This window comes from Corapipo altera, unplaced genomic scaffold, assembly GCF_003945725.1.
Source record: "Corapipo altera isolate COAL_440 unplaced genomic scaffold, ASM394572v1 150, whole genome shotgun sequence".
NCBI classification, from domain to species: Eukaryota; Metazoa; Chordata; class Aves; order Passeriformes; family Pipridae; genus Corapipo; species Corapipo altera.
In genome coordinates this window covers 2,665,694-2,690,816 of record NW_020884941.1, presented here as the reverse complement: position 1 = coordinate 2,690,816, position 25,123 = coordinate 2,665,694, and the positions used below count along the sequence as shown (strand labels likewise).

At 45.6% G+C, this 25,123-nt stretch overlaps 2 protein-coding genes across 13 annotated transcripts in view; one reads left to right on the top strand and one right to left on the bottom strand.

Annotated features, from left to right (window-relative positions):
• Positions 1-44: 44 nt before the first annotated feature.
• Positions 45-24,302, top strand: PISD (phosphatidylserine decarboxylase). Of its 8 annotated transcripts, XM_027661693.1 has the most exons (10): positions 10,363-10,426; positions 10,550-10,620; positions 14,642-14,862; positions 14,940-15,056; positions 17,138-17,303; positions 19,252-19,488; positions 19,622-19,760; positions 20,238-20,384; positions 21,094-21,254; positions 21,545-24,302. In XM_027661693.1, exons 3-10 carry the CDS (start codon positions 14,810-14,812, stop codon positions 21,767-21,769), a joined length of 1,245 nt encoding a protein of 414 aa, XP_027517494.1. In that variant the 5' UTR covers positions 10,363-10,426; positions 10,550-10,620; positions 14,642-14,809; the 3' UTR covers positions 21,770-24,302. The 8 variants fall into 8 exon arrangements, with proteins under 8 accessions (XP_027517495.1, XP_027517491.1, XP_027517494.1 ...); XM_027661688.1 differs by having other exon boundaries at positions 14,642-15,056; XM_027661695.1 differs by lacking the exon at positions 14,940-15,056 and having other exon boundaries at positions 10,366-10,426.
• SFI1 (SFI1 centrin binding protein) overlaps positions 19,766-25,123 on the bottom strand; it is a 28,470-nt gene continuing 23,112 nt past the window's right edge. For 4 of the 5 annotated variants that reach the window (XM_027661682.1, XM_027661683.1, XM_027661680.1 and 1 more), the window contains exon 31: positions 24,295-24,649. In XM_027661682.1, coding sequence (XP_027517483.1) covers positions 24,542-24,649 — 108 coding nt within the window. In that variant the 3' untranslated portion in view covers positions 24,295-24,541. Of the gene's footprint in view, positions 21,281-24,294; positions 24,650-25,123 lie in introns of those variants that run through there. The other variant, XM_027661679.1, reaches the window with a different exon arrangement.

The window sequence follows — 25,123 nt, the reverse complement described above, 5'->3', positions numbered from 1 at the left end:
CCCCGCCCACGGCCCCGGCCCCGCCCCTCGCGCAGTTCCCGCCCTCCCGCGCGGGCCGCGGCAGAGGCGGTGCGGGAAGATGGCGGCGCGGAGCAGGTACGGGCTCGGCAGGTGGGGCTGGGGCTGGTGTTGGCATTGTCACTGTCATTGTCACTGTCATTGTCACTGTCCGGGGCCGGCAGCCCTGTCTGACAGCCGGCACCCCGGGGGCGGGGGGCGTGAGGAGCAGCTGGGGCGCTGATCCGGCCTCTCCCGGGCCAGGGGCCGCAGCCGCCCCCTCCTCTCCCTCCTCTCCCTCCTCTCCCTCCTCTCCCTCCTCTCCCTCCTCTCCCTCCTCTCCCTCCTCTCCCGCTGACGTTTCCCTCCCGCGGTGAACGCCGCTGTCTCTGCTGCCTCGGCCCCGTTCTTGGCATGTGCGAGGAGCCTTGTACCCGTGCCCCAAGCTGGAAGGGAAGATAAGGGGTTTACGTATTTTAAGAAAGAGAAGCGCATGGCCTTTGATAGTTTTAACTCGGTTTCACAGTCTGTGTCAGTGTGTAAGTGTTTAGTGGGAATGGGTTGATGGGGGGCAGCTGCAGCCCCTCGGGTTATGCAAGCCCGGGGCAGGATGGCTCTGAGAAGGACCTGGCCGGGCACCGACAGTCCTTTGCAGGAGATATCCTCTTACAGGTTGTGCTTTTTATAACGACTAAACTGATTAAAGAATAGCGTTTCTAGGCCACAGTTCTGTGTTCTTAGAACACACAGCCCCTTTACTCCACCTTCTGTCTCAGAACCTGGAGCAAACAGCTCTTGCACAGAGCACTGTCACCTCTGGCTCGGTGCCGACAGCCGAGGGGTTGTCTCTTGTCCAGAGACTGAAGTCACCGAGGGGCTGAATTACCACGGAATTCCCTGGTAGTTCCCGCTCCAACAGTCTCCAGTCGGGTGGCAGAGGCAGGAGGTCAACACTCCCTCCCACACTTGTACCCACCAAGGTCAGGCTGTCAGGAGCAGGGAAGGTGAGGCTGTTTAGTCTTGTCATCTTTACCTGTTTGTAGACAGATTTCAGAGTAAATTGATTTTCCCATGTTGGGCGCCAGAAACAATTTGGGTAAGAGCTTAGGATCTGCAGGGAGTGTCCTTGCTCAGTGCTGATCTGGCTGAGGAAGCGGCATGTCCCGGAATGCCCTGCCCTGCCCCGGCAGCAGGAACAGCTCCTGCGGCTCCTGTGAAGCCAGGGCGGCTCATCTGTTCTGGCTGTGCACTTTTTATAGGCTGTCGTGTATGAAGGCTAATAAATGTCTTGAATACTAATGCCTTAGGCTGTAGCTAGGTTTTAATATTTTTTCCCCCATTACTTTTTAGGGTTTGAAAACTTTTCTGGTAAATTTAAGTCTAATGCTAACTGGATTACTTAAGTTTTTGACTGCCTTTGAAGTAGCCTATAGGCTTCCACCTTGCTGATGAGCAAGTGCTCCTTGTCCCCCAGTGTTTTAATATGTTGTAAAACAGGCCTTGTAATAGCACAGGTTGGTGTAGGTCTGGTGTGTGACCCAGCAGTGTCAGCTGACCTCGTTGTTCATGACAAATAACAGCATGTTGCTCTGTAAAACATACAGGTTCTGCAGCTGTGGGGACTCTCTTTCTGCCTTGCCAAGGAAGTATTATCCTGGGAGATGATGTAGCAGTGTGACAGGTTTAGCACCTGCTAACAGGAATCTGGATTTTGGGGAGAGTCTGTCCTGTCATATTTGGGTTACCATGAAGGTGGAGTGAGCTATTCCACCCCACTGCCCCGGGGATAGGTGAAAACTGGAGCTCTTTGTCCTTGGCTAATGGTAAAACACTGTTGGCAAGTGTCTGTAGTATCATTATGTGATTTCTAGACAAGAAATCTGCTATTTGTAGAATCTTTTTCAAAATAAAGGGATCATGTCTATATGTAACTCAGTAGATACCTGAAGTTAATTGTTTAAATTCTTTATAATCACTTCCTGGGATTGAATGGCCCTAAATGATGCAATAGCTTGTAAGCTAATGAAGCAACTCTGTCCTCAGTGTATATCTGATAAGGAGCAGATGAAAGGCCAGAGGGCCAAATGAAGACATCCCAGCTGTGCCATTGCATCTCAGGAATGAGTGGGTTGCCCAGAGACCTGCCAGGCTTGGTTCCTCCTGAGGGCTTGAGCCTGTTGGTGTGGGAACACTGCCCCTCTCCTCCCTGTGATCCTGCCTGACAGCAGGATGGGCTCTTGCCAGGCCACAGTCAAGTACTTGTTTAAACGTGCTTATTCAGTACAACTGGATGGCTCCTTTTCAGGTGTATTAAAAACATGAAATGAAATATATAATATAATATATAATATTAAATATATGAAAGTCCTGGTTTAACCTTTTCCCTATGGTGGGCAGTTCCAAGTGTATATTCTGTGTTTTCAGAGAGGCAGAACCACTCTCACTGCAGTTCACCAGCAAACAGAGTGGTAAGACAAATTCTAAAGAAGAGCTGCTGTACCTGGAAGCCTTTTTACTTTCCTAGCTAGACCAGTTGGTCTAACAAATGCCATTACTTCTTCATAAAATCTGTAGCTTTTCCAAGTACTCCTTCCCCCCACCAGGATGGTGAGGAAAAAGGTACCTGAACCAAATCATGTCTCTTTAGATAGTTGCTGTTGTAGGAGGTTCCTAAATGACACACCTGAATAGTACCCTGGTGGAGATGGAATAATCCCAAGTGCTAAACAATCATTATAAAATTTACCATTCCATTTGCAAGCAGTTTGTTTTGATCAGCATGGCTGAATTCAGCTCTGCCCTTTATAAACATTACCTTGGGATGCAAGTACGTGTTATGTCAGAAGCTTCTTACTATAAGATTGTCACTGCACTGCACTGCTGACACCTGCATTATTAAACATTTGTACGTAAGCAACTCTTCTTGTTTGTTGTGTTTGCAGTTTGGTGTGGAGCTGTAACCTCCTGCTCCAGAAGAACCTGTGTGTCAGAGCTGGGGTCCTCTGGAAGCAGCCACCTTCCAGGACATTTTTCAGTGGTAAGTGATGGCTTGTGTCTACCAGTGCTTTTAAATTCAGGATTTCTCCAGGCTATGCAAATTATGGTCTCATATTGGGGAATATGAATTTCTTGAAATAAAAGCAGGAGTGCAGCATCAGAGAACAATTCGTGGCATTTCCACAGATACAAGCTTGCAAATTATGTTTTACTCCTCTGGTGTTGTTTTCCAGATAGTAAAAGAAGTGTATTTACTTATTTCATAAGTACAAAAGCCAGGGGAATAATGATAGACATGAGGTGACACTGAGAAGGGCAACATCAAACTCTCTCTATAATGCATAATAGAAAGCAACATACTCATATTTAGAATATTCAGTTGCTTTACCTGCTTTGTAGTGCAGCTCCTATCAGCTGTTCACCTCGAAAAACCTGAGAAATTCTGACTTCATCAGTTTAACAGGCCTGTAAGAAAGAAAATGTATAAATATCCTTTTATATTTCAATCTGTACTCGTAATTTTAATATATCAGGAAATCAAAGTAGGTTTATATGAAATGCTTAAGACTTGGTTAAAATGGTACTTGCACTTGGAGTTCCTCTGGCTGGGTAATGCTGGAATATCAGATATTATTTGTTTGTAAGAAATATTTGTTTGTGAACTTACAGCATTTGCATTGTCATATATTAGTATCACAACTGCATAGAATCTTCAGTTTTTGTTTCCTTGCCAGCTGACCTATTGATCCTATTTTCTATATCCATTTTTTGGGGTTAACTCGCCTGTCCAAATCCTTTGTCTGGCGTGTCATATATGGATATTTCATTATTGAAAAAGATGAATACACAGATAAATAGAAATAGCAGCTCTTTGTTGTCTAGAAATCCAAGATAGTCATTGCAGAAAAAAAACTAGGAAGCTGAGACACATCGTGCAAAGTTGTTGATCACATGGAAGAAAAGGTCATTTTAGTCTAAGTTACCTTTGAGTTTTGAAAAAACTCAAAGTTTTTCTAACTCAAAAGTCATTTTCTAATTAATTGAGTTTTCAGATTCTGATTTGGATGTAAATCTTGATGACTTGTACATGATGTCATTAGAAAGAAAAGATAACTCTTTAGTTTTCTCTCTACCCCTTGTAACAGCCTCCTCCAAGTGTTTGTGTCCTTTCCTAGAAGGAATTCTTAATTAGGTCAGAGTAATGAAGCAGCATTTCTATCCCTGCCTCTGACTGCACAAACCAGAGCACATCAGCCTTCTGCACTTTGCTTTTTCATCCTGCTTTTTTTAATGTTTCTGAGGGAATGTGCCTTTTTCACCTGTTCCAGAGCAAGAAATGGTTCTTTTCTTTTCGTTCTCATTGCTTATCATACTCGGTGTTTAAGAGAATTCTGAAACGGATTAACTTTATCTGTAATGGATTCAGATTTAGGGTGGTATCTAAAAATGTTATTAGCACATTAACAGTCTTGCACCTTTTTCCTCTTGTCCTGGGCTTGTTTCTAGTGCTTTATGCACCAAGACATGAGTTTTCCACACACATTTCATGCTGCTTCCCAGGGAGCTGCAGATCATTAGAGAGCCTGATGTTCAGCTGCCACCTGAGCAGTGCCAGCTGCCTGAACGGGGATTTGTTTTCAGAATCAGTAACTAGTGGTTTTGTCTTAGAATTTGTAAACTTGTGGGAGTTTCATTCGTGTCTGAAAGATGTGAAATTTTATTCTGTTGGGGCAAAACCAATGGCGTTGGATGCCTTTGCAACGATCGATCGTGTGTTGGAGACTGGTCACAGAAGTGCTGTTTCATTAATGCTGGAGATGAGGAAAAGCCAACTCTTCCTTTAAAGAGATAAAACTGTGTTTGCTGTGGCTTGTGGAACACAATTGGTCTCCAGCACAGGCAGAGAAATGTTCACATCGGTGCAGTCAAGAGGCTCTTGGAGCAGAAACTTCCCTGGATTCAAACCAGCAAGAGCTGTTCCTGCTGAGGGGGTTTGGTTTGGGAATTTGCTAAGCTCTGCTGAAATAGCTGAGCATCTTTGCTAACTTAGAACCAAGGATGTGGTAGAAGGGAGTTAAAGGCTTTAGGGCTCAAGAGTGTGGTTGGACTGTGTACAGACATTTCTGTTGAAATAGTGATGCAAAGTTGAAAGGTTGTAGAGTCTGTAAACTCAAATAAGTCTGTATTTATAAACGGTTCTAAATGATCCCTCTCCTTTATTGGGCATCGTTCCTTAGGAAAGAATAATTTTTAGAATCTTAACTCTAATTGTAGTTGTTGTTGCCTTGTTTGTTTACTGAGTTTTGTTTTTAGGTATTCTTTTTCTAAGTAAGAACAAAGCTGGTTTTGTATTATGATGTATTTTAGGACACATAATTTAAGCAATGTTTTAAATCACAAATGTAGGAAACAAATTATCCAGAAATATTACATTGGTAAAACAAAATGTGAACAACAATTACTTCTGTTGGGCATCTTTTTGCAGCATCATGGCTGAATGCTTCTAATCAAGGCTACTACTTGGAACTAAAGCTTCCCGGTCTGCAAAACAATTGTGCTTTGTCCCTATGCGTGCCTAGAAATAGAGGTGGTGTTTAGTGAATTCTTTTTGTTGCTAATGCATCCTCTCACAGTCAAACCCTAAGCCTGACTTCGATGAAGCAAGATTTAGGGTTTGATTCTGGCTCACCCTGTTAATGATTGTTGTGGAAATGACACCAGTCAGGAATTAGTTCCTCTGGGCTTTTCTGTCAGGTAATGACTTGTACTCATTGCTGAGAAGTTGGACTGACTGTAATACAGATTGGAGCAGCACATTCGAATACTGATTTAGCCCTGAACAGATTGGTATTCTCTGAAGATTGTGGAAGGGAAATATTCCCTTGGCTGTGCCAGCCCTGTGCTTGGGCTGTGGTTTAGTGACTGCAAGACTGGTGTGATGCAGGAGGAGCTTGGGAGTTACTCTGTAAAAAATAGACATAATACTACATCTCTTCTTTATATTTTTTTCATGTGGTGACCTGTATTACAGCAGGAATGTGACTGTTTTCCTGCTTACCAAGAAAAGTGACACCTTATTAAAGCAGGTCATAATTTCCTTCCCTCTTCCAGTTAGCTGGAATTCTGGAGATCCCGACTGGAGTGACAGCTTTAATGACTCAGAAGCACCAAGTACTTCACATTAGTACAGATTGTTCCCCAGCAACTGATTATTCTGCATAATACCAACAATCTCACAGTCGAAAAGTGTGATAGTGCTGTCAGACACTTGTTTTATATATTTCTCCATGGACACTCATTTTATATATTTCTCCATGGGGCTTCCAGGGAGTGCATTTTATATATTTTGGGGAGAAGAATGTTGTAAGCATGTGGGGTGGGGGTGAGGTTAAAACTACAGATGACCAGTTAGTATTGGTCAGCTGAGTTTCAGTAACTTGGTGAGCTGCAGTAACTCAGAAGCATCTGTACATACCTTCTGTGTCACAGAGGTATTTTCTGATCACACTTTCATCACCTGAGCTCACACCCCTCACTGCACAGAATTGCTTTCTCTTTACTGTGCAGCTGTTCTCTTTCCTGAAGTCTGGGTTTGTGTTACAGGCAGGAAGAAGCTTCACACTGCTCCGGTGGGACAAGTCTTCCGCCTGCGCCCCTTCCATGTCCTGGTAGCTACAGGTGGGGGATATGCAGGATACAGAAAATATGAGGATTACAAGTTGGAACAGCTGGAGAAGAGGGGCATAGAGGTGCCTGTGAAGCTTGCAAGTGAATGGGAGGTAAGAAACTCGGGGCAGTTTTATTTCTGCCACGTTTGATGCAAAGCTCCTTGGCTTCCATTCCAACAAGGGAATCTTGAGTTCGTCCTCTGCTGCCAATGCCTCATGGAACTAAAGTTTCTGTCACTTAAAGAACTCATTTTGGCTGAAGTGAGGAACATTAGGAACATTAGGAACTGCCAGTGACTCCTCCACCTTTTAGTATGGCTGACACCATATATACTTTACAAGGAGATGGAATTAATACCTGGTTAATAAAAATCTACCTGTTTCCACTATGAATATACAGCAAGACCTTTTTTCATAGGTAACACCTGGGTCTGTAGTGCCTCCTGCTGATCCTGAGGGACTTTTACCTTTTCCTTCTGGATTCCAAGGAGTTTAGAAATTATTGTGGAATTGCAGTGTGTGTGTCAGATTCCCAGATCAAATACCCACTGCAGCATCAACATAAGAAATACTTCCTGACTTCCTACAACTGCTGTATCACCTCTGAAATATTAAATATAATTTACAACTCCATGGTAAGAGTTGTATATGTGGGGTTTTTTTCACAAGTTTAAAGTGTTTAAAATATATATGATGTTCTTCCAAACAGCCAGGTGAGTGCCTGCTTCAGTGCCATTTCTGAAGGCAAGGAGTTAAAAATTCTAGGATTGTAAGGAGATGCTTCAGTGTGACCTTTAGCATCCCATTTCTTTGCATTCCTGAGCACACTGCCTGTGTGTGTGATTTGGCCACATGCCTGTGGGGGACTGGGCTGAAATCTCTAAATTTATTTTCGCTAGAGCCCCAAATCAGATCTGACCCAGACAGTCCAGATGCCAACAGCTTAGGCTGTGATAGCTCCTGAGAAATCTGTCTGTAAGTCTCTCCTCTGTATATTCTTTTCCTGATGAAGCTTGTTTCAAACAGGTTCTGATTAAAAAAGAACTGGTAAGTGTCCATGTAACAAGGCAATATCAATTCAATTTTGATACTCAAAAACAAATATTCTTTTGTTATTGTTCATCCTTTTAGGTATGAAATTGGTTATTTCTCTTATTAAATTTGCTTTTTTTTCAGTACTGATAAGCTGGTTTCTTATTATTTGGTGAAGCTGTGAGTGCTGCTTTTGATGAACCAGCTCTAAAGCATGTGGTTTTTACAGTGAGGAATCATACAAAGAGTTCCAAACTGATAGGCAGAGCCCCAAATGCAGCAGATCCCAGTAGGAGATGCTATCAAGATGTCCCAGTCCTTCCTGATGTGCCTAAGTTCTGTTGAATGCTTCTGTGGGAGGGAAAGGAAACTTGACAGTTATGAGGAAAAAGAGAAACTGTTCAGACATTGTAAGAAATATTCCAAACAATGGAGGATTCAAGAAAAATAAGAGCTGCATTGTTCCTTTTTATTGAAAAGTGGAGTGTCTTTTTTGCTGACCTATCAATTTCCATTATTCTGGTTTTTTGCATCACTGGAAGCACACTTAGGAATGTGGCAGAGGGGTGTTGCCTTGTTCTTAGGACAGAATAAGCCTTTGCATAGGCAACAAAAGACCAAGTGTGATTGAATGGGCTGTGAAAGAGTGAATACAGAACAAGAAACTGCTGCAGGTGCCCTCCCTGCTGAGGGTGCTGCTCTGAAGTTCTGATTCCACTGTACCAGTCTCGTGTTCCTGTGGCAATAAGGACCATCTCCCACCTGCCAGCTCTGTGTGTAAGGCAGGTCCCCTGCTTCTGAGCAGAAGACAGAGATGAAATGGGTAATCCTCACCCTGCTGTGCAGGCAGGGAAGCTGTTCCTGCTGCAGAGATACATGTTGAGATTCTCACAGAGCTGTGCATGGGTTTGGGTTGAATTAGAGTGAGTTACACTTCTGGATAGCTTTGTTTTGCTTGAGATGTATAAAAGAATGGGGGGGGGGAAATGAATCTGGTTCAAGTCAAGTGTCCCTTAAGCTTCTCCACAGGGAAAGACAGAACTATTGTTTCTTCAGCACGGACCTTTTGTTCCTGTAATTTTCTTAGAGACATTATGTTGCTAATAGCTTGAGCTGATTAAGGCCTTAGTGTCTCCTGCTGGGAATACCAGTGGAGATCAGCTTTCATTTAATTAGATGAGGTAGAGCAGAGGGCTTGGAGGGAGACAGGTAGATGTTTATCAGACGGATGGAAGCTTATTGTTCCAAATCCGTGCTGTCACAGAACGTTTCCTGGCTGGGATCTGCATGCTTGGCATGTCATTCATATGCTAACTGGAGGCATTTTGCCTCTCCTCACCTCAGCATGGGGCAGTTTCCGTACAGGATCAAAGAATTACTCTGGGAAACCTTGGCCATAGGGTGAGTTTGGTGGAACAGAGTGACCAGATGAACAAGAATGTTTCTTTAGAGAGGAACTTCTTGTACGTGTCCTTTGCTTCCATAGTTTTTCTGTTTTGTTTAAGCAAAAAGCAGCATTTGTTGGAGTGACATGTGCCAGGAAAAGCCCAGTGAACCTGTAGGGAAGTGAGCTGCTGTGACAGGGGATAATACAGATGAGGGATTAAATCACAGTTCTGTCCTGTTCCAACTGCAATTTATTGTCACGGGCCACAGTTTTGGAAAACAGCTTAATACAGCAGGGAAGTGCTTGAGGACAGGTTTAGGATCTTGATTCTCTCAGGGGTAAAAACAACACAGTTTTTCCTACTGATGTCAGAAAGTGCTTGTATTTATGTAAGAGGATACTGGAGCTCTTGGCAATACAATAGAGAAAGTGCTTTTTTTGGCCCGGGGGAGACATTTAGTATTATGGTAAGAGGTGTGTATCAAGTTCAGGAAAGAGCTAATAATGGAAGAGTATCTGATTATTTTTTTAATCCAACGTAATCTCCAGTTGGTTGGTCTCTTACTCCTCGTTCTTGCTCTTGGGTTGTGATGTTTGGAGTTTTATTGGAGCAAACATGCAATTACAAAAATCTTCTTATAGAGTGACCCAAGGCCCACAACAAAGGTGGTCAGAAAATGTTGAAAGCGGTGACATTTCGACAGCATCAAAACGTGTGTGTGTGATGGTGCAAATGTTTTTCTCAGCTGTACTGGAAAATTGAAAGTAAAATCAGTTGTTTGTTTTTTTTTTTAATCTGACCAGTGGAGTTGCTTTTGACTAGATGGGTCTGTTCTATCTCGTGCAACTTCCTGAGCATTTTGTGGGATTATGGAGCGATTTACCTGAGCGTTCGGGAAGCAGTTTATGAGTCTGCAGCACACTTTGCTGCTTTGGCTGCCGCTGCCTGTGTGGGATTGTGTTGCCGCGCTGGGACACGCGGTGGGAAGCGCTCTCGGGAGCTGTGCGATGTACAGCACCCGCACCGCTGCCTTGTTCCCAGACACAGCCGCTCTCCCGCTGTCCGGGCCAGCGGCTGATGACGGGCCCTCCTTGCCCCCGACCCTCGCTGTGCAGCCCCTTGTCCCGCGGGTGCCGCCGTGTCCCGGTGCCCTCCGGGCTCTTCCTTTTCGGTTCTCCTGCCCTGGCCCCTCCTCCGAAGGGGCCGGGGCCCTGCGGGCCGGGCTGGGGCGAGGCGGGGCAGGGCCGGCCCCGCCGCTTCCTTAAGGCGAGGACGGGCCGGGCCGGGCCCGGAGCGAGCGGAGCGCGGGTGGCGGGTCGGGGGACCCTGTGCCGTCGCCGGGAGGTAGGTGGGGACCTGCAGCCGCCCTGCGCTGCCCTACCCGGGGCAGAAGGGGCCCCGGGGGCGGCGGGAGGGGGGGTTCGCATTCCGCTGCTTTGTTCACGTGTCTGAAAACTGCTTTGGAAGGAAGGGTCGGTGCCGCGTTTCGGCGGTTGGAGGCGAAAAGGCGAGACGGAGGAGACCTCCCCGGGCATCAGGTAAGGGCTGCGGGACCGCAGGGCAGATGTGCGAGGGCTGGCGGCCAAGCGTGATTCACCTGCGGTCTGTGGCCTGTTGGAAGTTTCAGGAGGGATGTTCCAAAGTCTCGTCTCCCTCATGAGTAATCCCTGAGTAGATGTAAAGAGAATGAGTCTCCTGAACCTGCCCTATCTGAGTCCGGAGTCCCGCGGGGAGGGCGGGGGTCGAGGAGCCGCCGCAGCCTTTGCGCAGTTTCCGCCCCGCGCTGCTCCGTGCGGAGGATGGAGCGCGGCTGCTGCTTCCTTCGGGGAGCCTGTGCGGAACCGAGAGCTGGCTCTGCCGAGATCTTAGGCTAAAATAACGGGGGGGGGAGTGCTGGGGGTGGTGTTCAAGACCATGAATCGGAAATTATTACTACAAAGTATTAAAAGGGTGCCATCAATTTTCATGTCGCTTCGCAAAGTAAATAAAACTTCTTGTTTCACAGGAGAGATCTTTGGGACTCTAGAACAGGCTCTTTGCACAGAATTCAGGTTTAAGGTTCAAAAATAATCCCTGAAACAGCAATGTAAAGTTAGGGGAAAGCAATCAGAATTTTCTTCATAATACATGAAGAGAAAATATAAAGAAAGGGTTCTTCGTCTGAGAAGTAAAGAATTTCAGACACGAAGGGTGAAGCAACGCCGGGAAGTACTCGGGGAGCGGTCCCGGTCCCGTTGGCTCTTCCCGGAGAGCCGGGAGCCAAGGCGCTGCCCGGCGATCCCGGCCCTTGGCTCGGAGAGCGCTCAGGTTTCCCGGCAGCATCAGGGCAGTTCTGTTGTGCTCTCGGCGTTCAGGAGCCTCCTGACTGGGGTGTGGAGCATCCGGCGTTCTCCTGCTGGGCTGGCTCCGGACGAGGTTGGGTGGGAGCAGGGACGACGTGTCTGGAGTTAAACAGTCACTGCTGGGAAAGGAACGGGACCTTTAACAAACGGTCAGCGAGGGCTTCGCCCCTCGGTACAAGACCGTATTTTTGCTGGCGCTTGAATACAACATTGGGATGCTTTCCATGCGTTTTTTAAACAGTAGTTCTGTTACCAAATGTAGAAAGTATGACCAGCGGGCTTTGAGTGTCCCGACCGGCGCATTCCAAGCCTAATGATTCATGCCTGCAGTTAAACCGAGGCTGCAGGTTTGAAGTTCAGTTGCATATTAGTCTTTCTTGCAATTGCCTTGCTGTTTTTTAAAACTTGAGGGAAGGGCTTGAGGTGGTAATGACAAGTAATTAAATGAGGTCACTGGATTTGACACTCATTTGAGCTGACAGAGCTGGCAGCATAGCTGGCAGATTAGCAGTTCTACATGAGATAATAATTCTCCAGGGATTGATACCTGCTGGTAACTGCTGCCTCATTTACCTAACGGGGATTCTGGAGTAATTCAGATGGGTGGGGGAGTTTGGTGCTGGTGTCCAACCTCCTACAAACTGACAGTTGTAAGATTTTGCTGTAAACTGATGACAGGCTTTGAGCACTGCCTGCATCCTGAGAGGTCTGGCTGTTGAGATGCCATTCTGTGAGTTCCTCTGTCATAAGCTGACTGACGACCAGTTCTTGTTCCTTTCCCCATGGAAAGCAGGTAAACTCAGGGTGGGCTTTTCCTTTCAGCCTTCTTACCCTGTAGGAACTGCATGCTGCTTCTGGAGCAGCCACAGGAGGAATGGCATCTTGCCACGTGTGTCAGCATTTCAGCAGGACTCAGGCACTGGCATCCTGGTGAATGTAATGGGGGCAGTAGAACAGAACTTAAGAGAAACTTCTCACTCAGCTGAGCTCAGATTTTTTAAGAAGTGGAGAAGAAAAAGCTTTTAATAGCAATGGTTCTCCCTTCCTGGAAAGGAATCTCTCTTGCACTTTGCTTTGGACTGAAGTGTGGTACTTCCCACTGCATTGGGCTGCAGAACATTTCAGTGCCTGTTTTTAGGGAGCAGGTCAGACATTCAGCTTCTTCCATGCTTTCACAGAATCAGGCTTATTCAGTCTAGAATATAATAGTTGCTTGAAAATGTTTGGGGGGGTAAGATAGAATTTTACTGAAAAAGCTTCCCTAAAAGGGAAGAGTACTGAAGGGAGTGTAGATAAGGCTTGTGTTTGCTCTGCTGTCTCTGAGCAGAGTCCTGCAAGGGTGAAGGTCTGCATGGAGGAGGTGGGATTGGGAGCAGGGTGCCAGCCAAGCTGTGGGCTGGGGACTGCTGCTCCTGCCCTGTTCCACCAGTGCCAAACAAAGTCTCTCCCCACAGTTCAGTGAACGCGCGTGTGCAGCGTGAAAATGATTTTCATCTTGGCCTGATGAAGTGTCTTCTGAAACAGTGTTGTCAAATTAGCTTGTTGCTGTTTAAAATGAAGTATTTAGTGGTGGTAGTTTCTGATGTTCCTGGTGAATCAAGAGAAATAGCTCCTCTGTGCTCCTCATTGCTTTTCTTGGGATTTTGGTGGGATTTTTGGTAACTACTTTCATCATTTTACTAGACAGATGGCTTCATTTTTGTTGTGTAGGAGTTTCTTGTGCCAGCCAGAGAAAGACTGAATGATATTTTAAATAGGAAAACAAAAAGAGCTGGCACAGGGCTCAGGGAGGAAGGAGTATGTTTTGAGTGCTCTCAGTTAATCTTAAATTTGCCTTCTTTCAATTAACTGGCTTTTTTTATAATATGCAATTGTTAAAATTCATCTTGAACAACAACACAGGTCTTACAGAATACCACAGAGCAGTTTTCTTCCTGAAAAAAATACTCTAATGCAGGGTCTCCAGAGGTGTTTCTAGGGAGTATCTGTAATATTTGGAGTTGAAGGCCAATCAAAATACACAATTACTGCTAGAATATTTTCCTTTTGAGGCGTGAGTGGGATGCCATTAGCTAGTTAATTCTAGCTTTTCCTGCTGGTCCTCCCACCCCTCCTGCCTTATCCCTAATACAATACAACCTTTTCCCTCAATCAGAGCAGCAGTGCTCTTTTTGATCTACCCTCTTAGGCACACAGCTTTCATGGTGCTTAGAAAGCTTTGGAAACAAGGAATTGTTTTGGTTTGTTTTGTTTTAAACCCAGACTTCAGCAGAAAACCAAAGTGAAATGGAGCCACATTTCACTTTCACCAAAGTGAAATGGAGAGACTTAGCCCTGAAATTGTTCTGGGTAATTAGTTTAATCTTGAGGTGAGATGTAGCTACCTGACTTCTACTTTCTGAACCAGGGGGCTGGTTTCAGGCTCCCTTAACAATCCAAATCCAGTCACAGGAGAAGCAGAAAATCTCTGTTTTGAGATCTGGTCTGCAGGGTCAAAGAGGGAAATTTCTTTATGTACATTTAGAATGCTCAGATAGAAACACTGTCTTTAAAAACCTAAACAGCTTCCTTTACTCCTCTTTTGTGTTTTATTTCTATTGGGCATAAAACAGTGCTGAGAGTCACATAATAGACACATAACTCTATACCCAGTTTTCAAGCTGGCCCTAAGACTGGCTTGGTTTGTGTGGATCTGGTTGTTTGTAATCTGTTTTAGAAGAATGCCCTTTACCTGCTCCCTGTGTGAGGCTTTTGGAATGAAAAAAGACTTCAGGAGGTGGATGTTTGTGCCTGGCAAGGGTTGTAAGATAGAGAGCCATTCCTTTCCTTTCTGTTTCCTTCCCAAGCTGGACATTCAGGGCAGGGAAGGATTTTTGGTGCCCATCAGTCCAGAACTCTTTCAGCGGGAGCTGCTGCACTGCAGAACTGGAGCTGGGGGTTGTCTCCTCCTCCTCTCCGCCCCATTCCTCCTCCCAGCCTCGCGTTCAGGCTGCGCTGGGATGAGCTGTGCGAGCCCAGCTGGCTGCTCCCCTCACTGGTGCGTTGCTGCCCAGCAGGCCGGGACTGCAGGGGGCTTTTGGGGGAGTTGGTTTCAATGGCCACCCCGACTAGTGAGAAGCAAGGACTGCTCATATGGACAGCTCGCCTTTGTCTTGTGCAGAGTCGGCTTTGTAGTGGGATGTTGAAATATGACACGATGCCTGTTTGTTTGCAATAGCTGCAACCCTCGTAGCAGAGATTCAAGTGGGAAACAGAGAGGGAATCCAGAGACAAACCAGCGGGGGATTTAGGAACTGTGACGCCGTGTCCTCTCTCCTGTGCCGGAGCAAGCAAAGGAAAGAGAGGTAGAGGAAAAAAGACTGAGCCTTACAACAGCCGTCACCTGATGATGTGTCAGTCAAACACCCTGCAGGGACCAGATCTGCACACAGGGAAATGGTGAGATGCTATAAAGCTTTATCTAACCCTCCACCCTCTTGCTACAACCTCCACAAAGTTAAAATCCATGTCCGGAGGCTGCGTTCAGGGAACGGCGGCAGCAGCAGCTGTGCCTGGGACCAGCACCCACAGCTGGAGAGCCCAGGCCCGACTGGCTCTGCCGGTGGGACACCAAGTAGGAGAACTCGTTTCAGGTACTGTTCAGTGTTTTGTGCTTTGCAGGAATGGTGACTGAGGGGGAGGGAGGCCGGGAGGGTGTCTGGGCAGGAGGAGCGGGAGCCATCTGCGAAGCTTTTGTTTGGCCTAATTACTATAAAGCTCCTTATGCGCTGCCGGCAGAGAAGGGCAGGCTGTTCCACGGCAAGGGGGATGAGGAGGCTTTCATTCCTTTCCTTTCTCCTCTCCATCACTAGGAGAATGGAAAAATTAGTTGAGGGGCCGCTCTGAAACCAGGCCAAGGCAGTGAGAAGCCCGAGGGCTCCGGAGCGATGCAGCTCTGCAGGGATTGGTCCAGGAGCGACTGCAGTGAAGGGGGGGAGAGCAGCAGGAGGGGGACCCAGCCCGGCTCCCGGCCCGCCAGCCCTGGCAGGCTGGGGGGGGTTAGGATGGGAGGAAGAATGTGAAGTGTCCCTTCCTATTCCCATGGCAGTCCCACCTCCTGCTGAGAAGCGGCTTTAACTGTGCTGAGACAACACTTTGCTCAGGGCTCTTTTTACCCTTTGCATTGTGATGCACAGATTATTTATTAATTCTTGGGGGGGGAAGAAGTTGTGTTCACTGCAGAAAAAAATCTCTGAGCCAAAGGCACCATCTTGCATCCCAGAGTGGTGACAGTCATACCTGCCTGCATGGTATTTTAATTCTGGTCCAAGTTCTGGAAAGAACGAGTTGGCAAGAAAATCCTTTAAATTCTCAGCTTTTTTCCATCTTGGAAGGACGAGGACATAGGCACTATGTTTGTAGTTCACCCTTCATGTCACAGAATGCCTTGAGAGAGGGAGCTGTTGGGAGCAGCTAGGCCATCCCACTCGAGTTTGTGAGGGCATTGTGAGGGCACATCACTGTGTCCCTGCTGCAAGGGAACAGTGTACGAGCCAGGAGTTCAGTCAGTGCCAGGTTTGAATAGTTTGCCCTCAGGTGAGCAGACTTCCATCTGATAATGTGACCTTGGAAGTGCCAATGGTTTCTTCATGAGAAGAAGCCAAAGAATAAAAGGCGACCTGAAGGGCCTTGCATCCAGACCTCCTGCAAGGGCCTGAGCTGAGGCTTGTGATGGGCTCTAATAAGCTGAGTAGCTTTTCCCCCTGAGAGTTGCAAGCTCAACTTCTCCCCATGGCCATTTGTGCAAAAGGAGACCCCTCTCAGGACATCCATGTGACAAAAAATCAGAGATGCAGTTGGTTCTGAGGCAGAGGAATTGGTTATTGGGCTATGGAGACCAGATTGTCTTGCAGCAGTAGCAATATTGGCTTTGTCCATACGTTCCCTGTTCACAACCAGGGTACTAAAAGAAGGTTTGTAAATTGTATTAACTATCTCAGGAGTGCCACTCCTGTTGTTTCTCAAGTACTTGTTTCCTAAAGTTAGTGAGTGACCACCAGGTCTGTAAATTTGACTCCAGCATCCCTTGGGATATAAAATATAACTTGAGGCACAATCTTGTCAATGTGCCTTCAATGCACGAACACTCTGAGGGACCTCAGTTTATTAGGTTTCAAAGATTTCTTTCATCAAAATGTCTGTTCTTTCCATAAAATTGTCCCTTTGTAGAGTTGTTGAAGTCCCAGCATCACAGATTCCCAGCTTTTAGAATATTGTTTGCTGCCCACTTTGGCTATCCAACAGCTGGAGCAGTTGCAAGAAATGTTTTCTGGGGTTGTATCTTCTGATATTTGGAAGAAGCACCTTTGTACTTTGTTATTTCCTTAAATTCTCATGTTATTATTTCGATGAACCACCTGTAACTTAGTTCTCAAATGCCACCTGCAAGTGGTCTTGCCTTTCATTTTTGAGGGTGTTATTCCTAAAATGTGACCTGTGCAGTGAACACCATCTTTTGGAGAGAGGATTTTTCTTCTTTTGGGTTTTTTTGTGGGTTTTTTTTTTAGATAAACTGTTTTGTGAAGGCAAAGAACTGATCAAAATAAAGGAGTAGAGACTTGCAGAATCAATGTTTAAGTAACGTTTAGCAGGAATAAGTCGTGCCCAGCTGCCAGGAGCTGGTGGCTCTGCAGCTGAGATGCCTGACCCTCTGCTGTTGTGTGTAATTTTTCAGGTTGCAATTCCCCCAGCTGGCCCTGAGGCGGAGGTTGGGCCAGCTGAGCTGTATGTCTAGGCCTGCTCTGAAACTCCGTTCTTGGCCTCTGACTATTCTCTATTACCTTCTGCCTTTCGGTGCCCTTAAACCCCTGACCAGAGTGGGATGGAGGCCCATGAGCAGGGTAAGTGTGAGCAGCTCTCTGTGCGTGGGGGCTGAGCTGGGTGTGCTGCAGACAGCACCTGGGGGAGAATTCCTTCAGTTAGGGCAGCCTGGTGATGACTGGTGTGAAAGCAGAGATGCAATTCATGTTTCTGTTCAGTTCTTACCGTTCATAGGTGTGCTGACTAATTGCTTCACAGACAAGTGACTTTTTCAGTAGCAGAGAATTTGTCCTGCAACAGTCAGGGAAAATCAACAGAAACTTTTGAATGAATTCAGTCACCTCACAGGTTCAGGGCTAGGACAAGGCAGACCAAACCTCTTGGCAAGTTCCCTTTCCTGGCCACATTGGAATGGTCTCTTGCTTTCTGTTATTTTTGCACAGGGAGGGTTTGTTCCTCAAGTTCCTCGAACATTTGTAATCCAGCCTGTTGAGATGATGTGCAGAGCTCTGCTGTGACACTGCTGAGAGCAGGGCGTGGGTGCCTTGCACGTGGTTATTCTCCCCACAAATCATGCCATTTCAGAATGCAACAACCACACAAATATTTTAATTAAAAACTGGAACAAAATTGCCATTGTTAAGCGTACTTCATTGAACAGCTGTTCTGTTTGATCCCATGAACTTGAAAACAAGGTTCTTTGGAAGAGAAGGGGTTATTAGGAAATAGCACTTTTGACAATTTGTGTGATTTTTTAGTTCTATCTGCATATTCTCCGTGTTGGTGGAAAACAGCAAAATTTATTTTAGAAATTAACACTGTATAAGGTCAGCCTATAAAACCCAAGGTACTGTTTATTTAGAAGGGTTTTATCTGAAGTAAGATTAGGTTGGTATTTTCATTCTGAAATATCACTGTATGTGCATGGGATGGTGATTTATAAGTGAAATCTTAATTTGCTGTATTTTATATGATGGACAGGCTCTGAGTCAGTGTGTTCTGTCTGTGTTTATGGCTGTATTTTGCAAGACTTAATTATGAAGGATATGATTAATATTAAGAATAAATGATGACTCTCACTAAGAAAAAAAGCCAACAACTTTTAGCTCAGCTGGATGTAGCTGAGCTGTACTGTTAAAAACACAGCACCAGAGTCAGCAGACCACCAGTTCTTTTCCAAAACTGGTTTCAGAGTGTTCAGTTCCTTTGGTTCACATCCTCCAGCCTTGCCCAATTACATCATGGCCATGTGAGCTTTTTGGCTGACAGGAAGTACCACAAACCCCAGAAGAGTTGTCTGCTGGAATTATCAACAAGAAGTTGCTGTCATCTGTCCACTTACATCAACAGCAGATACCTCTTGCCAAGTTCATTTCATTTGTTTTCCTTGCTACTAAAACTCAGGCTTATTGTAAGCCCAAAGGTATATTTCTGCAGAAATAAAGGCACTTAATACTCTTGCAATGAGCAACTCCCATTGTTGTGAGAGAAGGAGTAAGGCTGGTGTAAGTTTATGCCAGTGTAGCTGCATCCATTGGGTGCATTTCTTTGATGGGACTGGTGTCATTGGAGCAGCACAACATCCAGGACTGGGATGTGGGAAACACCCTCATAGTAAATGCATCTGAGGAGCAGGTCATCAAACACTGGGACGTTATTTTTCAGTCAGTTTGCATTTGGTTATTCACAAAAATTTGGTAATTAAACCTTTCTGATTAACATTCTACTAGAATATGTGCAATGTCTCTTTTTTTCTCTAAGCCCCACATGGGCAGCTTCCAGTAACTTGAATGTGGAGCTTCAGCCTGCAGGGCAGTGGGAATTCTGTCTTCAGTGTAATGTTATAGTAATTTTCATGCTGTCCCTTCTCTGCCCTCCCCAGCATGGAGGCAGTGAGGATGAAGCGCAGTGTTCATTTTTTGCTGACTTGAAGGCCACTCTGTCCGTGGTGTAACCCACAGTTCAAGGGAGGGTTTGCAGGAAGTGTGGGGAGGAGCGCTCAGTGACCCGGTGCCGTTCTTCCCTCAGGTTGCCCTGTACAAGTCGGTACCAACTCGGCTGCTCTCGCGGGCCTGGGGTCGCCTGAACCAGGTGGAGTTGCCCACGTGGCTCCGTAAGCCCGTGTACAGCCTGTACATCTGGACCTTCGGGGTGAACATGAAGGAGGCGGCTGTGGAGGATCTGCACCACTACAGGAACCTCAGCGAGTTCTTCCGCAGGAAGCTGAAGCCGCAAGCGCGGCCGGTGTGCGGCGTGCACAGCGTGGTGAGTGAGGGAGGGCCCTGCACAGCTCTGCCAGCTCCCCTCACCCCCAGGGGAACAGCACTGCTTCAGGAGAAAGGAAGGAAGGAAGGAAGGAAGGAACTAATGTGTTTTCATTTCTTTCCCCTCACTGTAGATTAGTCCTTCTGATGGAAAGATCCTGAATTTCGGGCAGGTAAAAAACTGTGAAGTGGAGCAAGTAAAAGGGGTCACTTATTCTCTGGAGTCTTTCTTGGGACCTCGTGTCTCGACAGAGGAACTGCATTTTAGTCAGGGTGAGTTCTGTGTCAGTTCTGCATTTATTCTGCTCTGCCCTTTCTGTGTTCTTGGAGATCATGAGAAAAGAAATCACTTTTCCTACCCCTTCTCTTTCTTGCATTGTCAGGAACAAAAGCAGGTCTGATTTCTGTTTTTTTATGGGGGGGATGAAGATGTCACTTTTTTAGTTCTTCTCTTTCTCATCAGTGGCTTCACAGTGTCGTGCCAGACTCATTCTGATTATCTGAATTTAATTGCATGGTTCCTACCCTTGACTCCTAGTTCTGTTACTGTGCTGATGCTGGAGCACTCCTGCTGTCACACTGAAACAGGCCCAAGCACCTGGACACTAAAAACTCTATAAGCTCCCCCTTAAAAAGATTTATGCTCAAGCACTGACCCTTTAATGACTGGCTGGTGCTATTACTGCTCTGCTTCACCAGCACTGAGAAAAGAGTATCTTTAACCCCTTCCTTTCCCTGCTTTCTCTGCAGCCCCACCTGGTAACTCTTTTCAGCAACAACTGGTCACCAAAGAGGGGAATGAGCTGTACCACTGTGTGATCTACCTTGCTCCAGGGGACTATCACTGCTTCCACTCGCCCACTGACTGGACAGTGTCGCACCGACGGCATTTCCCAGGTTGGTTTCTGTTCCTGGGAAGCAGCTCTGGAGGGAAGCACTGGTATGACCACTGCTGAATGACACAGCAGTGCAGCAGTTGTGCAGACATATGATAGATAATGGCAGCAAAGTGATTTGTCACAAATCACTGATGAGTGTTAACAGCAGTGTGCTTTACCAGGACAAGTCACATATAAATGGAGCAAACAGTAATATTGTGTTCAAGCTCTTTGAGTTCTTTGAAATACCTGACCTGATTTGTTCCCAAACAGTTTCTTCAGTTTGCACCTGAAATACAGATAGTTCTGCAGATCACACCAGACAGTAGCCTAAAGTGTGATCTCTGCTTGTGCTTGGCAAAGAAAATGCAACTAAGCAGTTGCACTGCTGGAGCTGGGATTGGAGGTTTTGCAGACCATCATACTCTAGTTAAGCAGATAAAAACATTTTACGTCTTGGTGCGTGGCAAAAACCTAAGTATTTGGATTGGGTTTCAAACACCCTGAGAGGGAGACATGACCTGCCACACACATCCTTCTGTGACCCCTTTGTTTTCACCACAGCCTTCTCTTTCATTCACTCTGCCAAGCATTTGCCTCTCTTCCTACAAACAAGTGACAGTTGTTTTCTGGATCAGCTACACTTATACTGAACACACCATTTGGGTGGCATTACAATGCTGCTACAAACCAGACAACCTAACCTGAATATTTTCTCACTTCTCCAGGCTCTCTGATGTCTGTGAATCCCGGAGTTGCTCGCTGGATCAAGGAGCTGTTCTGCCACAACGAGCGGGTTGTCCTTACAGGTGACTGGAAGCACGGCTTCTTCTCCCTGACAGCTGTAGGAGCGACAAACGTGGGCTCCATCCGCATCTACTTCGACCAGGTGAGCAGGGCTGTAGCAGCAGCTTTCTGGGTTGGATGGTTGAGGTTGGCACAGCATAACAGAATTACAAAAAAAAATAAATCTTATTACCCTGAAATTAGGGTGTTTCTCGTACTGATGTTCTAAGACTGATTTAAACATCATCGCCAGTACAGACTATTTTTTTAGTATTTCTGTTGCACCTTTGAATTGTGAGTTCTTGCATTGAAAATGCCTGAGCATGTACAGTCTGCAGCTGTGGTAATGAACGCTGAAATCCTCAAGTAACAGTTTCTTCCTTCTCTGTACAGGACTTGCACACCAACAGTCCAAGTTACTCTAAAGGTTCCTACAATGACTTCAGCTTCATATCCAACAACAACAAGGAGGGAATCCCCATGAGGAAAGGGGAACATTTAGGGGAATTTAATTTAGGCTCCACAATTGTCCTAATCTTTGAGGCACCCAAGGACTTCAAATTCAACCTCAAAGCCGGACAGAAAATCCGCTTTGGAGAAGCGCTGGGCTCTCTATAGAAACTGTCTCAGCAAGAAGATTTTCTATACAAAGGGACTCTTTTCACACCATTGTTTCACTTTACAAGTCCTTATCACTCAGCAGGACCTGGGTGAGCAGAAGAGAAGATGTCAGTGCTGTGTTAACCTTGAGAGTATTTGCTCTACATTTACCTGCTGCTGAATGTAGAAACTGAGTTGAGTGATCATGGATGTATCAGGTACAGCTGCCTTTAAAGATGTTGCCCATGGAGGTTTCTGTCCCAGCCTGTGCCTGTGCTGTTTCATGTTCTCCCCTCAATGTGCCACAGGATAATTATGTTCTTAAGTCCCTTTTAAGCCTTCTGAGGCTGTGCAGGTGCACTGGGGAGGGGTGGAGATTACCTGTGTTTAAAGGGACACTGACAGGCTCAGTCTCAGACCTTGTACTTTATAGCTGCAATATTTGTTTTTCAGACCTTGAGTAAAGAATACGTTCTCATATTTATTTTGTTCTAAGAAACTCTGCTGAAATTGTCAAATAAAGACAGCCTGTGAGTGCACACAGAGCCAAACAGTGAGACTGGCTGGTGTGGCTTCACAGCCCAAACAAAGCAACACATGCAACAGAGCATCAGTAGAAAGAATTACACTCAACCAGGCTTTCTGCTGTTGAACTGGACAACTCCAGTTCTTTTGCCTGACATTGTCCCTTTAAAAATGGACTTTGCACTGTATTTTAAACCTGAAAACACTGTGTCTACATTCCAGACAACAGCTCTTGTCATCTTAGGATTTTCTTTTAAAAAACAAAAAAACCCAGACAGAGGTGTGTGTACTATTCCTAATCCATGGGTTTATTTTGCTACTCCAGGCCTTAAAGTTTTTGTCTGTATGAGGGACAGTTACTTCACCTCTTGGATTATGGAGTTAGAAGACACAGGGAATGTTTTTCTTATGTGATGTGATAGCAACTAAAATATGTTTTACTTTCTGCTATGTATCTTCATTATTGCTTTGTCACTAAATTATTGAAGAATTAATTTCTCTATTACAGAACAGCTTCAGATACTTCAGGACCAGTTTTTATTGCTCAGAGTGAAATGCCCTATGCACTGACTGTGTTTACAAACATTATGGCTCTTTGAAGAAATCCCACGTTGCCTCCCTTGACTGGCAACAATTTCATCTTACTCAAAATATAAAAAAACCCCACACTGGCTCTAACTTATGCCCTCATACTTAATGCTAGGAATGTGCTGGGGGCTGAAAGCTCTGTGCTGAAGCTTCATCCACAGTAAAATTTTAGAGTTCACATCAAGAAGAGTTAAAATCTCACACCTTGGATCTGCTGCAGGTGGCACTATGTGGTGCTGACAGAAACCGCTGCCAGAGTGAAGAGGAATTGAGTTTTAAAGCAATGTGTCAGTTGTTTTTAGAGAATAAACTGTTTCAAGTCCCAGCACTCAGACATTTAGAACTGATTGTGCTGTCCAGAGCTTGTTGGAGTGGACATGCTTATGAAACTTGCCTTTCTGCTTTCTGAAAGATTTCTCATATTACTTCCTTGCTTGAGCTACTTTTCTGCTACTTCAAGGAGATAGGCTTTGACCAGCTCTGATCTCCTAAAGAAACCCTTATCTTCTTTGTATGCACTGCAGAAAATAGAATATAATTTTGTTGTACAAATGTCCAGTTTGCCAAGTCCTGTATGCTTAGCTTGTCATCAGGGAGGAAGGGATGATGAACTGCCTCTAAGTGATGTAGCCCAGCCCTGGGTCAGGTGATGGTGGTGGCTGTTTGGGTGACAAGCAGGAGAAAATTCATTTGGCTCCAGGAGTCAGTGTTTCCTCACTTCACACAGGGAGGAGTTTGAAAGCTTGAAGTGGCTCTCAGCCACCTATCTTGTTAAACTTCTTGGCATTAGCAAGTTTACTCCTGCAGCAGTATAGTACCAGATGCAAGGGGTTTTTTTAAACCTTTGAGAGTGAGAAAAGAGTAAGTCAAATATCAACCCCAAGAGGATAAAGTTATGGTGAGATTTTTGATTAAACTTCAATGTTGTGTTAACAGTAGAAAGCAAATTTGTTCCAGTGGATGAGAAAAAAAGACAAGTGAATCTTTTCCCCCTTTTCCACTGGGGCCTTTGGCACCCAGACACAGCCAAAGGAAGTTTAAGCTTTAATTTCTTCCTACTCAGCATCATCATCCACAGTATCTGAAAGTTACTGTTAGCCTGTGATGGAGGATGGTTACTTGATGTTTGCTTTATTAGAAAGCTCAGAAGGAGGAGAGGATCCAGCAATTGGCTGTTTTTAGGATGGTTTTAATACTGTGCAGAGTGAGCTAATAACTCAGCATTGCTTGTGATGCAGGGCCAGCAACACACCCAGAACTGAAAGCAAAGTTGCTCGAGGGTACTGATAATGCTGTGAATTTCTCCTGCCTGGAGAATCCATTTAATTCAACTGTATCAGTAGCACGGTATTTTTGTATGTCAAAGTGTATGACTTACTGACATGAACTCATTTAATTGCAAACATTTTGAAATAAAGAGTCTTATCTGTGTTGCTTATCTTTCTGGCAGGGTAACCTAAACTAGGTATTGCAAGTGCAGCATGAGGTAGGTGTAGCTCCAGTGTGGTTTTTAATCAGCTTTTTTAACAACAAAACAAGCAAAAATATTTTCACTTAATTTATCAAATATAAATGCCGTACATAGAACTAAGTGAATGTACACATCTCTTCCATCCTCCCCTGCTATCAAAGGGGCAAAAAGTCCTACCCCTGAGCTGGAAAGTTGGATCAGAGGCATTATAGATCCAGGGCAAGCTGGATCTCCCGCAGGCGGGCAAGCAGGCTCTGCACGTGCTGTCTGTCCGTCAGCTGGGCTGCACTCAGGGTGTGGATCCTCCCCTGCAGCTGCAAGGGAAGGCAAGAGCATGAGCTGTTTGTACAGCAAGGCAGCATTCAGTCCCTCTGACTGCTCTAGGATTTTTCTTCTTTTGTGTTATCCCACTTAGAAGCAGTTAAGGGACAGGATGTGTCCCTGGGGAACAGCTCGGTACTGGCTGTGGATTCAGAGGTACCAGAGCAGTGCCACACCTGGTGTATGAACCTGGGGACTCAGAGCAGTGCAGGTGCAGGCTGCACACAGGGAAACTGTCTTTGAGAGACTGCAGACAAAATTTCGAGATGGAATCTTCTAAAGCCTGATCTGTAGCTTGGAAATAGCCTCAGAGAGGTCTGTTGGAGCTGGAGTTGCATTTCTAAACAAATGGGAAGAAGCATTTCCAGAGCCTGTTCTCATCAGCCCACTTCTGCCCACAAGTTCCCCTTCCCTTGGCATTTTACCAACAGCTCAGTACACAGTTCTTCACAGCTGCCATCAGCCTT

Coding starts and splice junctions, on each gene's coding strand:
- PISD (XM_027661690.1), top strand. CDS start 14,860: ATGGTGAGATGCTATAAAGCTTTATCTAACCCTCCACCCTCTTGCTAC. Junction 20,385..21,093: donor GCACCGACGGCATTTCCCAG/GTTGGTTTCTGT, acceptor TCACTTCTCCAG/GCTCTCTGATGTCTGTGAAT. Junction 21,255..21,544: donor TCCGCATCTACTTCGACCAG/GTGAGCAGGGCT, acceptor TTCTCTGTACAG/GACTTGCACACCAACAGTCC.